We start from the raw sequence: 25,102 nt of genomic DNA, 5'->3' as shown, positions 1-25,102 counted from the left end.
TTAACATTAAAGAAGATACAGGAAGCCAACTATAGGAACTCACAGATCTTATTATAGGACGTTTTATCGTCCTTAAATGATAAATATGTAGACATAATCAGAAATCATGCAGTTTCCGCTGCTTCCTGTTTTCAAAGTGTTTGACTTAGACGTCATAAAAGCAGTTTTGAATTATTTATATGGAGCATACAGACAACGAAACACTGCAATATCTATCACCTACTCGTACGTTACTACTTTCCACTCCGGTTAGTTTTGCTTGCTTCTTTTTAATCGAGCCAAATGAAAATAAAGTAAAGTAGTCAGTGTCCACTCAATTGGACTAATGCGATAACAAACACCTGCTGTTGATGTTGACAATAAAAGAACAGTCTACTCCCACGAGAAACCCACGACAGGTCTCGTTGTAGAGCCAAATATGGGTATCCTGGGCTAATAGGTAGTTCGATGCAACCGCTGTGAGTCGGTAAGCACTTTCAGCGCCTGGCTTGCATTCTCAAGGCTTACCGATAGCGAGAGACTCGAGAGGTCCGGAAAACCAGTGTAACTGTAACTCGAAGCCTCGAAACATAAGCGTAGTGCCATACTGGTTTCAATGAACGTCGGATATACTCAATTTCGGTAAGCTGTTTGGATGACACCCCTGGACTGGCAACGTCGCTGCACGACGGAACACATCGTACCATTTCACCATCACGCTCCTACACATTTTATTAATGAATCCGCAAACTACCGGAGCAAAACTCACTTTATTTTCTCACTCGGAAGTGGGACGACAATGTCATCTAAATACAACTGTACCGATACGAAGAATCCATTTAAGGAGGTCGTACGGATTTGGATTCACGGTCCGGTTAGTCGCGAACGAACAGATATTTATCATGTTCTTCATTACTGTGTTCAACAAATGATTGTTTCATGTAAAAGTGACTTCGACGGAAAATGAAAGCGACGGCCTATTGACTTGCTCAGGGGAATGGTGGAACAAACACACGTGCATGTCTTTAAACAAGCAAATTCATCATCCGATATTTATGTTACGCGGTTTACGCAGTGAGGAAAAAATCACATTATGGGTCGTCCATCGTCTGCTGTATTCACTTCGCTTACCGATTTCTCGCCTTAGATGAACCACTTTATGCGTGGTTTCGAGATCTTTAAGAAGGATGCGTAATGGAAGGTTTTTGTTATGCTGGTTCGCACCAGGTGGGCGCTCAGTGAGCGATGTGAATGATTGGTCCGGTGACGCGTACACCTACATGCGTGGCCGCTAGTCACTTTTAAGGTCGCGGCTGCGATGTGTGCCAGCACCACAATGCCAGACAATTAACCTATTAAAGAGTGCGCCGTCAAGCGGGGACCGTGCAATAACCCAACAAGTCCCGCCGCTAACGTGTTAACTGACACCCATTGGATCACGTGCTTTTACAAGCTAACGCTGAAAATTACAGGTGAAAATGAGACTTAAAACGTCATTTGTCAGTGGTAATGGCCTATTTAGTTCCGCATTGATTTCCGCTCACTGAGCCATGTTTACTGCCGGTTTTCATCAAGGTAATTGCGTAATTTACGCCATAAAACTCATCTAAGCACCGGCGAGAATTCATAAACAAATTGACATTTGTTTTTCAATTCTAACGAAGAGTCGCTAATCGCACAAAAACATTTGTGTGTGACGTCTATCAAAACGCAAGTCGCGACTGATAAACACAAGCCACAGTACCTATACGGAGCTAATGAGGAAAAAACCCGCTACGGCCGGCGGCGGCGTGCGAGGGCACGCGGGGAGCGCGGCGGCTTTCTCTGCGGCACCACTGCCCGATATAAAGAGCGCGACGCGACGGAATACTTTGGCATTCGGCGATCAGCCGTCTCGCCCGCATCATCTGTGTGCTCATGTTCTGCCATAATATTGCTTGTTGCTCTTTCTTTTCTCGTATTGTCACTAACATAACAAAACAAATGATTAGATATAGATATTTATGGGTAAGGAGTGCAATGCATCTGCATATTGTATTATGTCAAGGTCGTTGGTATAGTTATTTGTATTCTAGCGAAGGTCGTTTGATTGTACGCTCGGTAAGGCTGGGAAATACAAGGAAATCCATCATCCGTTTTTCAAGGTATTCGAACGCCTTTTAGTCGCTCCGTGATTCTTTCTTGGACGTCATGTTCACTGTTCCGGTGTCTGTTTACTTGCGTCATTCATTTTCATTATATTTAAACGGGCGTTTAAGCAGTTTTTTGTTTAACCCGAGGGGAATTTCTTTATCCTGTATTGTGGTTACCTAATTTCACAGTACGCGTCAAGCGGTACACGGAGTTGCAAAGTGAGAGGCCGCTACAAACGGACCGGTTCGGCTCTCGATCGGTGAGATATAACAAGTAACAAACAATTCTACGTAGTAGGTTGGGGACGGGCCCACCGAGCGTTGTTTTGCTGACAGTTAATGATTTCCTTCTTGTCAGTAGTAATTCAATAATAACACGTACATAAATTTTGAGCAGCAAACGCAAGTAGGCATATTGCACAGAAGTCTTATGATATCGCTTTTTATCTTGTTGACGTGACACGGTTGAAGTGCAGGTCGCGCGATGTAAATTCGACTTTAGATACGCGGACCGTGAATACAGAATGATAATATTAAGATAGCGGCCCACGTCACCAGCCGCGATAATATATGGTTCACTCGAACACGGTTGGTGGCGGGGATTCCACGCGGATGGGATGTGATCGCTTCAACGCTAATTGCTTACGGCTTAGTGTAAATTTCCTCCTAGTCAATATAGAAAATCAGACAAAACACTGCTCTAATTATAGTTGCGATACGGTAAATAACCTGTAAACAATATACAAAGCGACATAAGAAAGTAAACTCAGCTAAAAGTAGGTATAATGAAAAAATTCTAAACTGCAACACTATAAAGATATAGTGATAAATGACAATATCAGATTAAATTTAATCAAGCATAGCAATGTTTGGTTAAAAGTAAAAGCGATCCTAATATAAAATTGAGACATGTAGAGTCGTTTCAAAAAATCACAAAAAACTTCAAATACCAATTCGATACCATTATAAAAACCAGTTTACAAATTTGGCAACGCATAGAGGTCGAGGATATTGTCGTAACACAATTTATTAACGGTAGTACCTAGTAACTTTCATCGCAGAAGTGAGTGGCCAGTTATTCGTGAGGTTTCTACGATACTATTTGCATATTCGCCGACTTTCTAATGGACGGTGTGGCCGCGCTTGTCGCAATCCTCGGCAGCAGTGAGGTAACACCGATTCATTTAATTATATGTGAAAAATAAAACAATATTCCAAGCTCGCGCATTGTTGCCAGTGAGGTGCGCCCACTCCTCATTTTGCTTGGATTCTACACGCGCCAAACGCTCTCTTATTGGCCGATGCGAGTCTTAAAGCGTGACGCCCGAACCAGAATACCTTGCCTTCACATTTCTTCGTTCGGTTACTTTGAAACAAAGAAACATCGCGAAATCATTATCTCACATTCAAGAAAAATACACAAATAATTGCAAGCCCTTGCGAAAATTTGAGGTCATCTTCGGAATGACTTTACTTACATAAAGTTTGTTACGGTGAATGAACTATGCACACATTAATTATTTGCGCGTGTGTAATGAATTGATTAGATATTATTATCCAAATGCTTAGCGCAATCAACACGCGAAGGGCGTTTATCGAAATGACTACATATCTTTTATAACGTCATATAAACAAACTTGATTGCGGGAAAGGCCAATGATAATCATTGGGAAAATTTAGACAAGAAGGATAAATAAGACTCGTGCTTGTGTAGAGAAAAAGTCGGCGTATGCATTGTTTTGTGTGCAAGGCTCGCGCTCACGGCTGTCAGGCAGGTCTCCGCAAGGATCCATTCTGGGGCCGTTCTCCTTCGCGGCTGCCACTTGTGAGTTGCGACCTTCCGTCAGAGGGGCGCCTCTCACCGACGTGACTGCAACCACGGCCTTACGTCGCGAGGCTGTATCGAAACTACGTTACGACGCTCTTTCCAAAGTTACTCAACGCCCGATAGGAGTTCCGTCGATACATACCTGACTCGCTCGACATAACCACTGGCGGACCACGTGATCGACTTGCGTAACAAACGTTGCCGGCACACCTTTTGATACAAAGCGAAATATATAGAAATCTTTCATAATTGAGATACATTAAAATGTTGAAATTTTGTTGCGAAAACTTTATCGAAGGCGAAGAGGTGCCGTCAAACCACCGGGCGTGCAACTGAGTACACATGTCGTTCAACTAATTAAACCGATTCAAATTAGTTCCAAATGCGTTCATAAGTTAATTACCTCTAACCTAAATACAGCCATTCCGTAACAGTTCCGGCACCTAGCCCTGCGCACACGGCTGTTTATTTATCCAATGATTCATACAATACAGAATAATAAATACGTATTAGATTAAGCATGTTTTCGTCCCTACTATGGTATGATGCTGTTTTCGTATGATTTACCTTGCAATGAGATTTCGTCTTCAAAAACAATGGTAAGTAAAAGGTGAATGGATGTTCTCACTAAACAGAAGACGGCCATTGTGCATTCGCTCGGCATTACTTTTACTAACTCGCACAACCTAATCACATCATTGTTGCCTACTCACACACACACACACACACACACACACACACACACACACACACACACACATGTCGCTGACATTAAAATTAATTATTTACCTATAACGTGAATTGCAAATAATGAAAATTCTAAAATTTGCTAAATTTTGCAACGTCGGTTACGTTACAAAGATTTAGAAACGTTTAGTGAAGAATAGCTGAAATTAGATATTTAGTAAGACTTTTAACGAATGATGAAATTAAGATGCAATGTGCAATTATCTATGACCGTTTGCCTGTAGTCCGCCAAGGTAGTGCGCAAGGCGAGGTGCAGTCTAAGACGGACTAGTGACGCCGAGACATTGTGACAAGTATTTGGATCAAGGTGCGAGACGCGCGAGAGTCGCGATCGGATACGAGGAATTTTTGTCGAAGATCACGCTCGCTCTCTTAATGGGGTGCATAATTGAACATGAAATCGATGTGGAACTACGAAGGAAAAGTAATATAAATTATAATACTCGTGGCTACATTCAGCTAGAATAAACACACGCTACTAACACACTCCAAAATGTTACAAAGATAGAGTCAAGAAAATTGTGACTACCCGGGAGAGGAGCTTTAGAAAAGTCACATGTGCATTAAACATATATACTGACTGACACTACATTCGTAGTATTTTATTTAAAAAAATCCTCGACCCTCACACATTTACGCGTATTAATTTTAAATATGTCAAAGAGGGAAATGAATAACGTGTTTTATGCTAGACGAGAAAATTGAGATCGGGAACAATACGCTGGCGTAGATTTGGCGCCGACGCGACGTGACGACGGCCACGCCTCCGTCTCTACGGATGTAAATTACGTCTGAGAACCTACCACATCAGATATTTGAGCGTTATGCTTATGAGGATGTTTATTAAGCTCTATTTTTATAACCCACTTAGTCGAATGACATAAAATTATAGATCCATTTGGCAATCTGATGTAAAAACAAAATTATCACATCGACTTCTGATCAGCTTTTAAACCTTTACACATCACAAACTTATAAATCTCATAATATGGTCCCAAAACGATCAATCAAACAGACTTACGTTATAAATGTTCTTGTGAAGCCCTTTGACATACGACTAATGCAATTTCAATCGATGCATCAATGTTTTCGGATTTTTCAAGCCTGCCAAATCCGACTATCATAAACGACTATCAATCGTCTCAATAACACAGCGAAATGATCATGGTGGCTCATACGTTTTGTTTGTCTAATCATAATCACGTAACCGCGCTTGATAATTTCTTCAATCGGGGTCATAAACGGTTAATCGCGACTGTCAATCTTATATCTTAACAAGCGCGATTGATCGTCTCAGGGAAGTCGGAGCCACTTAAGAGCATTTAAATATAATGAAGGCTGCACCGTTTGTAATATGAAACAAGTTTACAGGAAACGTCATAATGCTGACATGCCTCAATAATAATGTATCAAATATCTAGACTAGAATACACGCTTAACAAAGGAAATTGGATAACGTAACGAACTACTCAAATTGTGGGTTATTTACAGTTTAATGTCCAGGTTCTAAGTAGAATGTGTGTAATAGGTGGCCTCATCAAAACGTGTTGAATAGACATTTAAAAACTATTGCAACAGTTTTCCACCGCTTATAAACGAGGATATCAGTCGTCGTGAGTTAATAAATAAATGTACGGTCAAAGGCGGCATGTGTCTTATTACAATGGGGTAAGGTGCAAAAGCAAACAAATCTTTGGATTTGAATGATATTGGCAGACAGAATGTTCGACGGGCGAAGGCAAACAACGCCGGCGTGGAACACACACAATAAAGCAGACAAATTGACTGCGAAACTGCGCGCGGTGGCTGGATTCAATATGCCGTCGTCGAGATAGGCATGTCGAGGTGCGCCCCTTATTGTTTCCAAGCGGATATTTCCCAACGAAATTATCTTTTTACCCGACTGACAATAAGGAGAGTTTATGCTTTTCGATGTGTTTGTCTGACTGACAATCCTATTAACAACGTTTGTCGCATTTTAACGCAAGTCAGTCTGTCATAGAGTGATTTTAACATGCATGTAATTTGTCGGTTTAGTTCATAGTTGTAGAACCCGATTGAAAATTACATGATCTAAAATTGTTAAACATTGAAATACGAAATATAATATAAAAAACAAGGGGAACTCATTAAAATAAGTTGCAAAAGCTGTTCGCGTTGGGAGCGACAAGTTGCCCTTGGTTAATATTGACCTTGCAACAAGCGTGTTCTCGGTTACTTCAATCATTATAATCAAATTAAGATTAAATTTCTCCTCCTAAAATGGTATACTATACCATATTTGTCGATAACATTATTTTCATACAGAAGTGCAAAGCGCAATGTGCTTATGTAAAACATTCGGTGGTAATTAAAATCTTAAATATCTTAATGTCAATAACAGAAAGGCCAATCCAAATGTGAATATATTATAATTATAGGTATCATTTAATCGGACAGCAATATATTCTTATAATATATTGGCACTTCTGATTTTTATTTATTGCAGATCATTTTTTATGCTGACAACATTCGGCAATGTAAGTTGTTGTAACTGACATCAGGTAAATATGTACCTATGGAAATATGTAACTAGAAAAAATATGTATATTCGATTGGTCGTGACAACTTCCTTCTCTTGTTTCTTAATTGATTCAGTTTTTATTGCCTACAGGATGTTTTCATGTCGATCCCATGTAAATTCAAATATACTGACAGGATCCATTAGTTCAATAAATTAATTCAGCAAAAAAAGGCTGCCTTGCTTTGCCACGTAACTCGAAACACGTTATATGAATACAATGTTTAGAAAATAAGAACGTAACATCACATGTGTTCAAATGAAATGATTTGAATACTTACATTACCGTACATGTACAACCTTACTATGTCCTTCTTTACCACTATGAGAGAATTTTACGTTACACTGTTGGCATTCGAACTTTGGAAAGTATCCTTCCTAGTAAGTACCATGCATTGTATGACATTGGGTTTAAGGTGTTGTCGATAACACAAAAGGCTTAATATAAGGGTATCAGAATTCATGCAATATTGAACCCTATCACTTTGAAATTAAGTTCAAAATCAGGTGGGAAACACATTCCTTCTTATAAACCACAAGAACGGTGTTTTGATGAATTTTAATAGTGACATTTATTGAAGAACTTGAAATGGAAATGTCATTCGTTGATGGTATATTAGACAAGAGTATAGTACCTTAATATGTCACATTCCTAACATCGACCACCACAGATATGCACGCACAATTGATATTCGGGGTATTTTCCTGATTAGGACATTAAGGCTATGTAACTTTAAAAATAAATGAATATTATATAATCTGAGACTACAATGCTGGACATAAAAGTTTGCTTGAGACATCAGGACGAAAACAATAAAGTGGTTAACGGGGACCGGTTTCTTGTTGTTCCATTCCAAGTTTGGGATTTGTGGGGGCGTTTAGTATTTTTACCGTGCCACGAAATTAGGTCACACTGGTTACTTCCTTTTCATATTTTTAAACAGTTTTTGTACAAAAAAAAAATGTGTCAGATAGTTTCGTTACTTTGGCAAACGAGATGGTTTTAAGCGATTAAGTACCGATCAAATATCCAATCCATAAAACGATCATCATGGTTTTATAGTCCATATAGAAATTCATTCATACCTATAGGCCCTCGCTTGCTGGGATTAGTCATACTTATTCGGTAGACTTCTCTTTTTATTATGCTGTATAAATAGGTTTCGGGGTGAAGGCCGTGCCAAGTAACAATCTCATTGAGTTACCTAAGTAAATGCGATTGTTTTCTATGCATTGATATTTCAGATTTATTACTTCATTTAGTTAAAGCATAACTTTTATACACGATAACGGAATGTATTTAGAAGTATTAGGTATTGCAACACATTCTCATTGTTACCATGAGAATTGTTTTATCGGTTTATTTTTTGCAGTTATTAAAGTTGTAAATGTATGAATACCCAGGAACAGGATTTGGATTCAAATATACAATCACCATCTGATAATACGTGTTATCTGATATGGCTTGTAATTTTGATCCATTCTGGGTTATGTTAAAAGATCGTAGTCACCGCAGCATTAATAGGTCTAAATGTCAAGTTCGTAGATTTTTGCATGGCAGGTCAGCTAAGCGTACCCAGAAAGCTTGGCTAACTTAAAGTTTGGAGTGGCACAAGCCAGCGGTAACTTTTACCTGACTTACGTAAGCCGCCAGATACAATTTATTATAGGCTCCATTGCGAGCTTTCGTAATGTAAGCCAGGCTGTTTATGCACTAAGTTTATTTCGTCTTCTGTACGGTCGACCCAAATATATGTTTTTGGCCTTACTATTGGAAATAGTGTACAAAGATACACGTATATTTGACAACTATATACAGCTACGTGTTGGAAAAGTTTGTATAAAGTCAAACTTGCATGATTGCACTTTACTTTTATGAATAGGTAAAAATATACGTACTAGAGAAGTACTGGTTTGTTTACTCTGCTTATCAGTACCATCTTTAATACGCGAAATGACCATTCCTAACCCTTAATACAATGAGACAAGGTCTACTAAAGGAAAGTTAAATGTGTCGAATTGAACTACAATCAATATGCACGACATTAACTTCACAATAGTCCACTTGTATATCTATCCATTCTTGACCTAAATGTTTTTCATTCGATAGCAACAATTTAATAAAAAAATTACAAAATAAAACCATTAAATAATGAGGCGCCCATGGGTTATTCAAGAGAAAGCTAATCCATGACCGATTCGAGTATATTTTTTACCGGACAGCTTTTGACGGGCATGCCTTCAAAATGAGAATGATACCAATAGGTTGTTACGTAAATGTTAGCTTTTTGTCAGTAGAAAAAACTTGGCTTACTTTTCCGTTGGAGAGAATTTAGCCTCGAATTCGATGATAACGAGATTGCCAATAAATGGAGATCTTTTTATGCAAATTGGATTTTAAATTGACGCCGCTACCCAAAAGGTTGTTCGGGAGAGACGTTTCTACTGCTGTCCAGTGCTGACATTTATTGAATAAGTAGGAGAGATAAATAAATTAACAAATTCGGAATGATTAGCATGCGTCATTGTAAAATACAATGTTCTCGCTACGAACTACTACAAAATACATAACAAGTAGGTATCTGGGAGACCCTTCAGCCTTAGGTTGCTACGGTCAGAAGGTCATGCAAGTCATCGTACTCTTACTATTAAAATCGTCAGCTAGTATTTTGTAAAAAGTGCTAGCAAAAGTTGGTAAAATTAATCTATGGACGTTTGTTACTTGTTCACGCGAAAATGGCCTACCAGATTTAATGAATTTATGCACAGAAATCGTCTATAACCGTAGATTATCTATAATCTAGATCACAAGTCGGTCAAATAACTTTTTAGAACAAGCCAACCGCAGTAGATGAGTAGATGTAGTCAGTCCAGTTTGTTTCAGGAATTTAACCCAGTATTATGAAGTTCAATTTTTCGGAAACTTGACCGAGACCCAAATAAACACAATTACATTAATAATGATAACTTTTACTCGAATCCGTCTAACAAAACAAGACTGTTTGTTGCCAAAATAAATGTAAAAAAAAACCGGGCAAGTGCGAGTCGGACTCGCGCACGAAGGGTTCCGTACCATTATGCAAAAAAAAAAACAAAAAAAAAGCAAAGAAAAACGGTCACCCATCCAAGTACTGACCACTCCCGACGTTGCTTAACTTTGGTCAAAAATCACGTTTGTTGTATGGGAGCCCCATTTAAATCTTTATTTTATTCTGTTTTTAGTATTTGTTGTTATAGCGGCAGCAGAAATACATCACCTGTGAAAATTTCAACTGTCTAGCTATCACGGTTCGTGAGATACAGCCTGGTGACAGACGGACGGACGGACGGACGTCCGACGGACAGCGAAGTCTTAGTAATAGGGTCCCGTTTTACCCTTTGGGTACGGAACCCTAAAAAGGGAATAATGGGATAATATCCAAACGAACGACATCACCGGCAAAATTACTGTTGCGAGTACGTACTCAGGTACCTACTAAAATACTAATAGAAGACGTTGGGCCCGATTCGGATTTTGAAATAGACATCTAATAGATATCTTTTAGACATCACCAAGATACGATAACGATATGTTTAAAGTCTAACCTGTCAAATTTAACATTTGCGCGATTCTGGAGATACTTTTGAACGATTTCCACTCTATCTAACGTAAAAGTGACATTGGTTGCCCGAATTGCGCTGCAAAAGAGAACTAGTTGATATCTAAACTATAAGGTATCTAAAATGGATCTAGTACCTACGTGTCGTCTCTTGTGAATATCTTGAAGTTGAATACGCATTATCAGGCAGGTTATCAGTGGTGAAAAAAAAGTCGAGAGCGAAAAATAAATATAACTGTAAAATCTAAATATTACTTAGTATCGGTTTCGGCGACCTCTGGTATCAACTCGACAACGATATTTTGCATAAATAATATATTGTTGAAGACGCATGCAACAATGATAAGTTATCAGATGTTTATATCAATATCAATATTTTGATTATTTCAAGACAACCAAGTGATAGAACTGTCCCTAATAGAAATTCCAATAAATGGTTAAATGTAAGTGAAACTTAAGTACGTATACATTTGTCAAATAAGAATGGTGAAATATTTGGCAGAAAAATGTCTCAAGAACACAGTACGCCTGATAATGTGTATTTACAAAAACTTTACCGGTTGACTGAAGAAAACTCGTTAGTTATGAAATTCATCAACATATTAATGATGATTTAATGATTATAATGAACGCTTCTTTTGTGAGCGTTATATTAGAAATTCAATTGTTTCTTTAGGTAGGAGCTCTTACTTTCCAGGCCACACAGATAATAAGCAAGTGTCGGTAATAGTAGAGACTAGTAAAAAATGAAGATTACTTATCTTTAGAACCATCGTGCTTCTCATTATTAATCGAAAATAGAACACATGTATTAAGTAACGTATGAGGTACTTACGTACTAACGTACTTAGCCTAGTAAAGGATTAAATTCAAGTATCTAGATCGTGTCATTCACGATGTCACGCGAATTTGACAAATCTAACCTTTTAACGGCATGACAATACGAACGCGTCTTAACACGATCTATATTATAATATAGATTTCTGCACGTTATTAAATTAGCTGTCACGTCCTCGACAAAGTATAGACCTTTAGACCTTTTCGTGGAATGCCCCATTCGATCTCGCTGAAATGGAACAGCAACATTGTACAGTGTTATGTTATGATCCGTCTTTATTATTGACCCGTCTATGGTTCCCTCTATCTCGCTGCTAGTGTGAGTGCGCCTTTACTGTTAACGTAAGTAAACATCATTCAGTCAGTCGCAGGTTTATGTGGGTAATTATGTGTCTCGCTAATAACGCAAATCAGCTGTCGATAAACTGCTGGTTTATACTGTTTACTGTTTCACTGGATGTTGTTCAACATTGTTGATCTTAGAGTTCACAAAGATCTCTTTTTTTTAAGGGCAGGGCTAACTATAGGGAAAATTTTCGCGTTCATATTGTGTTAAAGGAGCATTCCATGAAATTGTCTACCGTTTGTCCAGTACAAACGCGATTTTTTTGAAGATTTGCAGGTATAAGAGTTTCCTTTTCTATGACAAATGGACAAAAATATGCACAGAAAATTAAATGCGTTTGTACGGGACAGCCCGTGGAATGCTCCTAAAGGGGTAATAGAATTATAGATGATACACATAAACATAAACATACTGATACAATTCGAGAAAAAAATGAAATGTCTGCAAAATTAATTGTAGTAAAGTAATTAAGTGTTTTGATAATAATGCAAATCCGGTGTCGCATTGATAAATCATTGTTGATTTGGTAGGTCACAGATATGTCTCACCTCATTAATATAAGGTCAGTCAGGCCCATGCGACTAAGGTGAAAATGTACTATTGACTGGCGAAAGTGCACCATAGTGCCTTTACTCTACTGCTACTTTTAAGGCAGATTATTTCCTCACTCAAGAAAATCTATTCTAGAATCTTTCACTTTGCTCTGGATTCGACCTGCCTTCCTCGACGAAATATTGCCCTTTGGTCCTTGGTAAATTCAATCTAACTATATGTAGTCTTACATTCCTACATATTGTAAAGTTTAATAAATTACAGTGTAAACCAATTCTAGCTGTGTGGTTTAGTGCCACTTGCACCATCCCACCGGAGTTAACCGGTTAAACCGTTAATCCAGTGTCAAATTGTACCGGTAACCATAGTAACTACAGGTTTAAGCGGTTAACCCCGGGATCAGTGAATGGTGCAAGTGGCCCTTAGAAAAATAAGTTTATAGGAAAACAATAGTCTGCATCTTTTGTTTTATTCAAGCAAGTTTGGCAAGGCCGTGTAGTTGTATTACGTATGTATGCAATGTGCATAGGAGGCCAGTAGGGCAAGCCGAGCTCTATAAAAACATTGAGGAACATTAAGGTACCTATATTATGAATATCCAATGTCAATTTATGAGAACTGGGGCACGATTTGTACTAATCTGACATCATTTATGTACATATGCATAGAAATATAATTCTAACTGATTTTTAAATATGTTTACAATGTGAGAATTCTTATTTATAACATTGCATTTAATTTTAGGACTGCGCCTGATAAAAAAGGATGTCGACATAGTACCTAGTAAGTGGGGCATTCCAGAAAAGCGTCGGATATACGTGAAGCTATTTTTTAATACTTGTGATAAAACTAACAAGCAGATATTCGGCATCATAAAGTTTGATAACTTAGCTAAATTCAAGATTTGATAGCTGCCGGTCCAACATGCGATTCATCCAAGTCGCGGTATACAATACAGATGTCTGTAGGTCATTAAGGTAGCTTCCATACGCGTCACATTGCCGATAAAGTAGACCTTTCTGTGGAATGTCCCAGTTACTTAACTGTTTTTCTATATTCGATTCTAAACACTGTTTAAGACTCCTCTTGTGAAGTCTTTACTTCCGTTTACCAGTCAAATTAACGAGCAATCCTTATCATGAATACAGATTTTATGTTTCCCACTTAGCAGATTTACGATCGGTTTTGTAAAGACAAGCATTTAGCCTACCGTTAAATGGTTTTAAATGGCGACACGTGACCTAATGCTGTTTAGTTATATTTTAGTCTGATAAACTTCTGATAAACTAAATATAGTATTTACGTATGATCTTTGAAATGTCACACACTAATAACTGTCACTAGAACTCTCTTTTGCCATTTGATAGCTTCTATTGAGCCAATACTTACAATTCAATAATAAAAAAAAGGAAACAAAGCCCATAAATCAAATCTATGGATATTATGCTTGAAAGACTGCAACCGCCTTAAAGAAATACAAACTCACGTGTACTTACAAACTATAAACTTTTTTATTTGTGATGCGTACGGCTTCACCTTATAATAAAATGTGTTTGTTAGAAACAGCACTAACGAGTCATAATAGGTATTAGCGTTGAAACGCACTTCCTCGTCAGGTATCGAACGAAAGCGGTATTACCTATGTTTGATGGACGCGGCCACACGACAGCTTTCCCTTCTTTAATGGTAAAACATCATTAAACCGACTGCGACGGACAAAACTTGTGAGGCAAATGTTAGGCGCGGGATACCGGCTTGGCCCCACGCCGTCGTGGACAATGTCAAACAATCAGTCATAGATAAGGCTTTCTTCTAGCGGAGATAACCGCCATTTTTGGGACGCACTCAAGTGTCTCAAGTATGTTAAATAGTTCAAAATACCCAACAACCTTGGCCAAAAGTATATAACACTTCATTTTCACACACATGTTTAATAGATTTTGAATTGAGCATTAATACCGTATAACGCACAGTTGATAATATGTAACGGGTCTTACGCGGATAAGTATACCGTAATGCCTATTGTTAAATACTACAGACCAAATCAGATAGGTGTTTGTCTTATTATTGAGTCTGTATTACAAAAAGTTGTTATTGGTCACTATAACTGTGAATGTTATATTTTTATTGCATTCAGATTAGCTTTGTGATACTTTGAGGACTTTTGAATATTAAATGAGTTTTTTTTTCAAGTTATCGAGGTATTGTATTCTTTACTTCTGACCAATGCTGTAGAATTGTAGATGTACTTACAAAATTTGTACCACAAAGTGTGCGCTGCGCTGTACGCATTAAGCTAAAGACGACAGAAAAAAAAAAGGAAAAGCAAATGATTGGCAAATTAAATCCTAGAATAATAAGCAACATCAGAAATGAAGCAAGTTTAATCATAGTACTGTTGTAACGGTCGCCCGTGTCCTTAATGGTCGAACGCAACTTGCGCAAAGGTCGTTCGGCCAAATAGCCTCTATCAATTTTATTTAGGAAACTGCATGATACAATTTAACAATACGTATATCTGGCGGACTAAGATTTTGCGAAAAAATCATGCCACGAAGTGAAAGTGAATAGACGAAATAGTTATGTACATCTTGTATCCGTATTGGTAATATCGAGTGACTGGAAGTGTGTCTAATAAATAAAAACGTGTCACTTCACGGAAATTTTACTTTTTTTTTAGCAAGATCTCTTGCCTAAGACTTAAACGGTAGTAGTTAGATACGTAGCTTTAAATTTCGAATTCCTTAATACGACCTAAATCATTTTATAACGCTTCGGTCATTCGGTCCTTTGTGTAATGGAAAATACCTCCATTGAAGAGTGCAATAAGATTTTATTTCTTTACAGAGATGAATATAGAGCATGAGTTTTATAGGTAGCAAGTATACAGGTATGAATACGAATGTACATCTTTACTTATTACGTACTAATGGGTAATGTAAACGTCGATTTCGTAACAGCTAACCGAAGATGCGTTCTAAGGAAAAAGAGTTGATCTTTCTTTACACCTGCTAAACTGTGTTAAAAAGGTACAAGGATCCTACTGCGATGATTTTCAAAATAGAATAATCTTGTAATTTTGACAATCTTTTAATGCAATGTGACCGCGATTGGTATAATTAAGGAGCACGAATGTTGGCACTTACAACGGTATTACTGCTGCATTAATGACTAATTTGCAATCATTAAAAATGGATCGTAAATCTGTTAAAGTACCGACCAATAAAAACTCTATCATTTGTACCTACTTTATATGTCTGAAAGATTTTGATAACTATATGAAATTATTAAATCAATTTCTCAAACAAGCAGCCAATAACGCCAAATACATGTAATAAAGAGGTCGTAAAAAAGTTTACAAGTATAGTCCCTGTTGCATCAATGTGGTTAAGTAAGAGAGTGCCTAGATTTGAGGCCGAATGTACCGAGGTTGTAGCCTCGACTGAGATATTAAATAAATTACCTGACATATCAAATCGACTTTTATATGTCAAAGATAGCGAAGCGTATGTGGATAGTGATTTAATGTATTGAGATGGGATCTAAAACTTCTGTTGATGTCCAGACTATAAATATTTACACGCCGAAGCCCTAAGATAATATCCAAATAGTATCCGTAAAAGCGTATACAATTTGGACATATCGTTACTCGCCTTTATTTTTCACCTAAGAAAGAACGCGTTACAGGTGCATCATTCGCAATGATGACATATCGTATAATACAATCTTCCTAAGGTATATCGAAGAGTGTCCACTTGCGGTATCGGTATGCGGCTGGAAGCTTTGTCCAGCGGGGCTGCGTTTGCGAAGTGAAAGTGAGCGCTCACGTAGCGCAGCCCCAATAAGACGACAGCGCCGTCCGCATACTTCGGCAATTACCACGAGGAAATCGGCACGGTTCCGCCGGCGCTCCTGCCTGACACCCCGCTCATAAGTAGGTAAACAAACATTTTACAAACTATCTAGACGGCATGCTTCTGTCTGTACTTGTCATTCAGGCTTTCGAAGAACGTTTGGAATTAATGGCAGTTGTAATAGCTGAGATTTTCAAAGAATGCTTTGAAGTAGGGGCGGCTAGCTGGCTGACTGAGCAATTTAGCTTAGCCAGCCAGCTAGTAATTAGCTAAGTAATTTTATTTGCATTTGGGTCACTCTCCTAAATTAATAATGGACAAATAAAGTGTTCCGAAATATGGATATCCCTGAGTCGGCATTTCAAAATGAAGTTGCAGTAAAAATGACAATGCTTGCATGCTTCAAGCAATTTCGCTAATAATCAAGAATACATGTTGCTTTGATATTCTTAATCGTTTTAGACATGTTTAATATAATTATAAATGTCAATTACCTTCACGGACACCAATTGAACGTATCCAACATTGACCCCATGGCCAAACCAGTGTAAGCAACCAACCGGCCTCAGCGCGAGATAACTGATTATAGGCAACCTTCTCTTACTATTATGTTCCGGTTAGCAGAGATCGTGTTTGTAATCGGCTGGCTCCCGCTGATCCGATCTCAGGGATGTGGGTATGTTTAGTCATAGCACGGACTGCAGAAATGAGAATGTTGAGATGCATGTGTGGAATGACGAGAAAGGATCGGCTTAAGAATGAGTACATAAGGGGAAGTTTTTAATGTAGCACCGGTAACGGAGAAGATGAGGAGTAGTAGGTTAGTGTGGTAAGGGCATGTAATGAGGGATGAATGCCATATAGGCAAAACAATGTTAGAGATGAATGTTGATGAACTGAGAGCGGATGGTAGGCCCAAAAAACTATGGATGGATTGTGTGAAAGAGGATATGAGAAAGAAAGGAGCGTGTGCTGAGGTGACGAAAGACAGAGGAGAATGGAAGAGAAACAACATGTTGTGTCGACCCCACATAACGTAGGATAAGGGCAGGGAGAAGAAGAGCTGCACGGACCGCTGAACTAAATAGAGTTGCAACTTGACGTAGGTACTTACATATCGCCTATGAGGCTATTTATTTATTTATTTATTTAGAAATTTAATTCAGGCAACAAGGCCCATATTACAAATACCTTACAGACTAACATACATAATGTATTTTATAAACTTAAAACTAAACACTATTTAGTCGACAAAACGGCGTGGCTCCGTTGCATCGGCTGCTCTTGTGTCGGATTCGGCAGTTTGCCCCGGAACCTCCGAAACACGACACCTTTCGGCCAGAAGTCGGCGCACTCGATGGTCCCCTGCAGTGGTCGCGGCCAGAGATGGGCATTAATCGATTAACTTTTTAATCGACTAATCAATCGATTAAAAAAGTTAATCGTCAAAATTAATCGGCGATTAATTTAATCGCGATTAATTTAGTCGACCTAACATACGATTGAAATTGAATTAATCTTAATATTAATCGATTAAATTTCTCGATTAACTCTCGATTGAAAGTAGACAGGTGGTCATTTTTGTATGTAACTAAAAATCAAAACTTCTTGCGTACACATTAAAAACCATTCCAGTGTTATAAATGTGCTTCAATAATATAAGATGGTTACATTGGTTACTATAATAATGCGGATAACTTAGCGCGGCATCTCTATAGTTCGTTTTTTAGCATTAGAAAGAACTTGCAAGAAGGTAAGCGATCTTGAAATGTCTTTTAATTGAAAAACGCTTTTTAAAGATCAGTAACTATTACTTACGAAAGCAGAAGAATATAGATGATCGTATTAGATTCATAATTGTTTCATATTTGCCGTAACTTATTTTTAAAATGTGTTTTTCAATTAAAAGACACATCAAGATTGTTTACCTAATTTCTAATGCAAAAAAAAACTAACTATACGTAAGGGTTTAGGGCTTGTAGCGCAGGTATAAAAATTAGAAAGAGAACGACGTATGTGTATGAAAGAGCAAACACATTACTTACCTCTTATCAGTTGTTTTCTATAAGGTTTCAACTTGTCAATGCAGTAATTACTTACAATGTGATTTTGGGCACATTTTTCGGGGTTTGTAATAATTTTATATTTCAAGAATTTATCATAGGAATATCACAAATAGTATACCTTTCTGATGGCAGTAAGATTTTTCCTATATCTCTTACTAGTATGTAATTATATATTTACATAAAATATGATTTAGCCTATGCAACTTCCAACACTGATTTCGCACTTTCGCAGTAAAAATCGATGCTATATTTTTTTTACCATTTTTCCTAGAATCAGGAAACAATTATGTGATACATATATTAATTTAAGAGATCCCTTGCAGGGATAAGCTCGCCTTTGTACCTTTATTTCTGTAAATATTATGTAAACCTGTGTTGTGTACAATAAAGTGATTACTACTACTACTACTACTACTACTACTACTACTACTAATTTCCGGCAAAAACACAAAATCATGCATTTAAGGGTTAAACACCTGGGTAAGTTGAGAAACTAATAACACGTGGCATATAATACAGTGACATAAAATACTAAGCATACGTACTCTTTGTCGGTTTGTTTTATTGTTTACACAGGACTAGAAATTGCAAAATAGATAACAATCCGTTTATCCATAATTTGCCATTGTTATACGACCTTAAGAACTGTCAACATAACCCGAGATAAGAACAACCTTTAACAAAAAAAATTGCCTACAGAGCTTAAAATGCCATTATTATATTTTCGTCAGCCGGTCTATATAATTCGCACAATAGTAAGTACCTTTCGAGAGCAAATGCACGTGTTTGTTTAAAAAAATGATAATTTTGCTTTAGGTATGCCTATAGCGATTTCAGTATTTTATTGATAACAAAATGGGACGAACTCTAAAACATCCCTTTTCAAACAAAAACAAAATTCGAAGACGGTCGAAATTAATAGTCTCCAAGTGAACATACATAAAAATTCGTCTGTTACTTATATTATTTATAAATGTTTCAGACGAATTAAAGTCGGTTAAAAAGACCATATTTATTGCTAAAATTAATCGAGAGAAAATTAATCGAACTAATTAATCGATTAAAAAAATTAATCGCCGGTAATTAGTCGACGATTAATTTAATCGTGACAATATTAGTCGGAGCTTTTCGACTAAAATTAATTAATCGTCACTTTTAATCGTTGCTCGCGATTAAGTCGGTTAATTTTAATCGTTAATCGTCAGTCGATTACATTTTGCCCAACTCTGGTCGCGGCACGCGCACCACAAAAGAGTTGAAGTGCACGTAGTGGCGCGATCGAAGCTGGAACACCCTCAGCGTGTAGCCGGTCTTCTGGTGTACATACTCCAAATACTCCTCATTAATTAAAGAGTCATGCAGCAAATCGCGGATCTATTCTCTAAGTGATAAGATTGTTTGCTTTTTGTCAAAAGCACATGATTAAATATCTATAGGAAACACAACCTTTAATGTATAAAGATGTTAACTTGTTATGGCAGATCAGTACAGTTAGAAGATATGTTCAAATTAGCACCTAGCCAACCGAACAAGTATTAAGGTATACATGCGGCATAACGGAATATTATCGTTACTCTAAAATCCAGGGCAATTATCATAATCTACAATATCTACATCGACAGTCTACGCAATAAGATTGACTTACGTTAAAAACACAACAACTTTTACTATGAGGCCAACCACGAAATCGCGGAAAAATACAGCTGTTATATAAAAAAAAACATTGATTGTACTTCGTACCTATATATTATGTATCTGGCGTATCTACGTAAGTTACAGATATATAAGGTGAATAGACATTACGAGTATATGGGGTAGGATAAACCCATTTAAACTTCAAACCATAATTTCCTTTATCACTTAATTATTCCGTCGGTTTGGTAGTAAGTGGTAATGCGTAAAGCGAGTACCAGGTGTACGACCCAATTATACAATAAGTGTTTTCCATTCGCCAATTCACGGGTTTTAGAGCAAAACTGAGGAGCCTTAAACAATAGGCTGTATTCAAGATCATTGCTAAGTGGACGTGCTCCTGAATAGCTTGTCCTTGCGAGTATAAACACTATTGTTAGCTTGATGGGCAGTCATTGTGATCTGATAAAATCTTGTCAGCCTCCCTTTGTTCAGTCAGAAAAAGTAAAACTTGAAATAGGTACACGAATATTAATGAATTGTGGACATTACTTGCCCGGTTAAGTATCTATGATGAAGACATATGTCAACCCACAAAGAAACAAAAATTGGCTTTAAAACTAGCGACCTATATACAATAAAAGTATTTCGCAAAATACCTAAAAGATTGAGTAAATACTAGTTCTTCGTGGAAAACCCACGTACCCAACTTTCAGGGAATTTTGTGAGAAGTTAAGGGTTCTAGGATTTAAAGCGGAATTGTGATAAAACAGTTTGAATTCATGACTTCTACAATTAGATATTAAGAAGTACATGTGAGCTACTGAGATAATCCGGAAAAGCTTTATCCATATGTAATTTTCCTTTTTGTCACATTCATTAAATTTATTACTCCTTATAGAGTTCCAGGCGAGGAAAGGTTCAATTTAAATGCACCGCGTGCCACACGGCGAGTTCTCAAAGCACGAGCAAGGCAATAAAACGCGTCTAAACTGCCTATTGCGTATATATAACATCAACAACAAGTAATTTATGCGAAACCATTTCAAATAATTCCTACGGTAAAGTGTGTAGGGTAATAATTAATTGAACAGAAGTGCCTATTGTCCCTGAAGCGAGTTAAACCTTCGGGGTTTGAGCTAACTTGAGAGGTATTAAAGTCCCCGGCAGGACATCGACCCGACGGTGACCGCCTCGAATCGCATCCAACTTACGTGATGGATGAACATTCAGTTTTGTAATACAGAACGGGTTCAATGTACATCTATGAAACGTGAATCATTTTGATAATACTTGAAACATTCGCGATAACTTTACGCTATCTTTGATAAAAGATCTAATTATAATAGCGCCGACGGAAAAACAATTTTAATCCAAAAACAATGTAAGTTCTTAGAAATAAAAATACTGCTGACGGTATTATGAAAGTTTGTGAAATAAATATGTAACTAGAGTCAAATATCTGCTCGCGAAATTATAAAGCCATTCAGCATAAATATTAACGACGGAAATCACAGTTTTCAGATATCACGCAGTTACAATTACATAAGAAATCACACTGACTAGCTAAACAGTAATTTATCGTAATCTGTAAAGTTATAAAACACCTATTTTGCTAGTAAAGTGTTTTGACGTCTACTTATGACAATAAATACACTTACACAATCCGCAGAAATGCAAATAGTTATGACAGCGAAACTAATACGTGAAGTTCATTGTCTTTAGTTCGTTACCCGTTTCAAAAACGCCAACATTAATTTACAGTTAATGAGTACATGTCATCGGAAGAAAAGACGCGAGTTCATCGCGCCAGATTTTATGCATTGATTAAAACGTGCACTGAGAACGTGTCCAGGCGTACGCACACGAATAAGACAATAGACCATGAGAGAAGCCTAGGGGAGGACAACGGCCGTACCTGTGAGGTGCAGTAGCATTGGTGACTGGAACGGTAGCTATTTTTATACCGTCCACTCTATCTTATTTACTATTCTGGTCCACGACTCATTGAATTGTGGTTATAATGTGCAACTTGGATGCATGCCAGAGCGTCTCACACCTAAAGCACCGGTAGCGAGATATTCGACAAACGAAACGGTGGTAATGTTCGCAGAAAAGTCATTAATCCCCCAAAGTTTCTGGGATTATTTATAAAAATCACAAACCCAAGGTTGCGTCGAGCTAGACGAGCTAGTAATATATTTGCGTGATCGAGTGCAGTTAAATCAATTGTCTGACTTTGCAATTTGCAATCCAATGTCGTTATGTAAAAAAACTGCACACCGGCACGACGACCCAGAGGTTAATCACGACATCATAAAAACCACTTATAAAATAAAGTAACATAAATGCGGATGGATCGAATCAGGATTTCAATTAGGTAAGCATTTGAATGATGCAACTTGTGCAGGTTGAGATGTGTGAAGACATAAAATGAGGTTCCTGGGGTCGTTTACATATGAGCAGAGGGCTTACGGCGAGCAACGAGAAAAGATCACGTCAAACCGGCAGGCGAGTCGGACAGTGGCAACAAGTAAACCGGTCGAAGGCGCCGGGCGTCGCGCGCCGCCGCCGCGGGGATCAGCCGGGGATAATCAACTTGTAAACAAAATTGCATTAGTCTCGCTTTTTGCGACTAAACGTTGCAACCTAAACATGGTAGACATCGGGAAGCAATCCAAGCTAATAGCTGATTAAACGGTCAGCGTTCAATGCAAATCGACGCGGCGCGATTGAAATCAGTCGATTGAGACACGATTATGAACAAACGAGTGATAGATACAAAACTTATCCTTAATTCCTTTAAAGTTTAGGATAAAAATGTATAGATTACCGACCGCAGCAACAAGTAAGCAGCAAAACGAAATCGGCTAAGTGGGTCATCATATAATTTCGCAAGCGTATCGAGTGCCGCAAACGTTAACTGGTACGCTCGAGGCGAGTCAAGGCCTGCGCTCCGAGGCCCCGGTGGCGAGGTGGCCTGAGCTGCCTCCACCACGCTCGCATGCACCGAGTTTCTTAGTCAACTTGCATCGGATTTTTTGCATCTCCTAAAACTGGTCCGATTGCCACATCATTTGGAAATGTAGGTGTGATTGTCTGAAGATTTCATGATTTAGAAAGGTCGACAAGGCTCGTATCGTTTATTAATTGTTGACAGTAAAAAGTTTAAAGCAAGAAGACACTTACCCCTTCATTTCCGGGTAGGAACTGTATCGTAGGTTTTGCCAATTTATCCTGAAACGAGAAAAAACACATATTAAATAAAATCATAGCATCATTAAGAAAAGGCAACTACAGAGATTTCTCTGCAACTATGCTGTTTTAGAGCGTATTTATTTCCTTAATATACCTTCTAAATTTAATTGTCTCTCCTGTTCCCGATAGGATACTACAACCTATATGATTTTGACTACCTACCAAAGTAATCTTGGCCCGTATGAATATTATAAGTATTTGTTACGCCAACGTTTTCAATTATCGCGAACAGGAAAGACAAATCTAAATCTGTTAATGACTAAGTAAAAGTTTTTGATATGTATTTTTTACGAATTAATTTCAAATATAAGGGCTGACGTTATTGACCTATGGTATACACGGTGTAACATGAGGAAACCGAATAATTTTAACCACGCATTTCTGAGGTCAAAAGAAGGAAAAAACCGGCCAAGTGCGAGTCGAACTCGCGTTCCAAGGGTTCCGTACATTACCCAATTTTGAACAATGTATTTTTTATATGTGAAACGCGAGTGAATTGCCTTTAAAAAACCCGTAGGGGTCGGATCAAAAACTAAGTAATTAGTCCGACTCACGCTTGACTGCATATTTCTAATAGGTTTTCCCGTCATCTATGGGTAAAGACCTATTTTATGTATTTTTTTCAAAATTTTATACCCAGTAGTTTCGAAGATAAAGGGGGGGGGGGGGGGAATGGTCATTTTTGCCTTATTTCTTGAATTACTTCTAAACTGTTTATTTTAAAATTATAAAAAAAATATATATGAGATTCTTATAATGAGCGCTTTCATTTGATATGTAACACAATATAGTTTAAAAAACTTTTATTTTTTAATTTTCTCATTTACCCCCCAAAAGTGGCCCCTATGTTTAAAATTCATTTGTTTACGTTACATTTTATTTATTTATTTTATTATTATTAAATACAGCAACTATCCTTACAGGTAACCCTAATACAATAGTGCCTTAAATTAAATAATTCTTATTACTATTACTTAACTAAATACTTTAACTTAAAAATTCAATATATTACAATTTCTTATACAACAAATACACAATAAAGTCAATTTAAATTTCAACATGTCCGTCTTTGGGTCACAATCTTACATATGTGTACCAAATTTCAACTTAATTGGTCTATTAGTTTCGGAGAAAATAGGCTGTGACAGACGGACAGACAGACAGACAGACGCACGAGTGATCCTATAAGTGTTCCGTTTTTTCCTTTTGAGGTACGGAACCCTAAAATTTATGAGTTTAGGTCAATTTTGCTAAAAAAAGATTTTTTTGTTTTGTTTTTTCCATTTTTTTAATGTATTTGTACATAAAAAATAAATGTTCTTGGTAAACTTGTCACTTAAAATTGATTTTTAGATTTTTTTTCGTAATAACCTACTTTTTGCAAAGTGTTACTTGTCACTTTTTGACATCTATCAATAAGAATATTTAGACTACGTCCCATAGCAGCAACATCGCCATCAAAAATGCGTTTTGCACTATGTAACAATAAAAATACGTTTTTTTTTTTAAATTGGTATTAACTCTGAAACTAGGCGAATTTCAAAAAAGTTTATAGGACATTTTTGTCTCTAAATATGATCAGGAATACGCTGTTGAAATTATTCGGTTTCGTCATGTTACACCGTGTATAACTCCGCATTCAGTGACACAGAGTGTTTTGAACAAATGCGCTTCAGTACAAGGAAAATATATTCATATTTAACTCGACTAAT

The 25,102-nt window shown here is 37.4% G+C and overlaps 1 protein-coding gene across 1 annotated transcript in view; it reads right to left on the bottom strand.

The window, feature by feature from the left end:
* LOC134669617 (RNA polymerase II elongation factor Ell) overlaps positions 1 to 25,102 on the bottom strand; it is an 83,757-nt gene that overhangs the window by 42,507 nt on the left and 16,148 nt on the right. Inside the window, exon 2 of the mRNA XM_063527274.1 lies at positions 23,322 to 23,369. Coding sequence (XP_063383344.1) covers positions 23,322 to 23,369 — 48 coding nt within the window. The remainder of the gene's footprint in view (positions 1 to 23,321; positions 23,370 to 25,102) is intronic.

The sequence above is a fragment of the Cydia fagiglandana genome, chromosome 12 (genome assembly GCF_963556715.1).
Source record: "Cydia fagiglandana chromosome 12, ilCydFagi1.1, whole genome shotgun sequence".
Lineage (NCBI taxonomy): Eukaryota > Metazoa > Arthropoda > Insecta > Lepidoptera > Tortricidae > Cydia > Cydia fagiglandana.
This window is presented reverse-complemented; position numbering and strand designations above follow the sequence as displayed.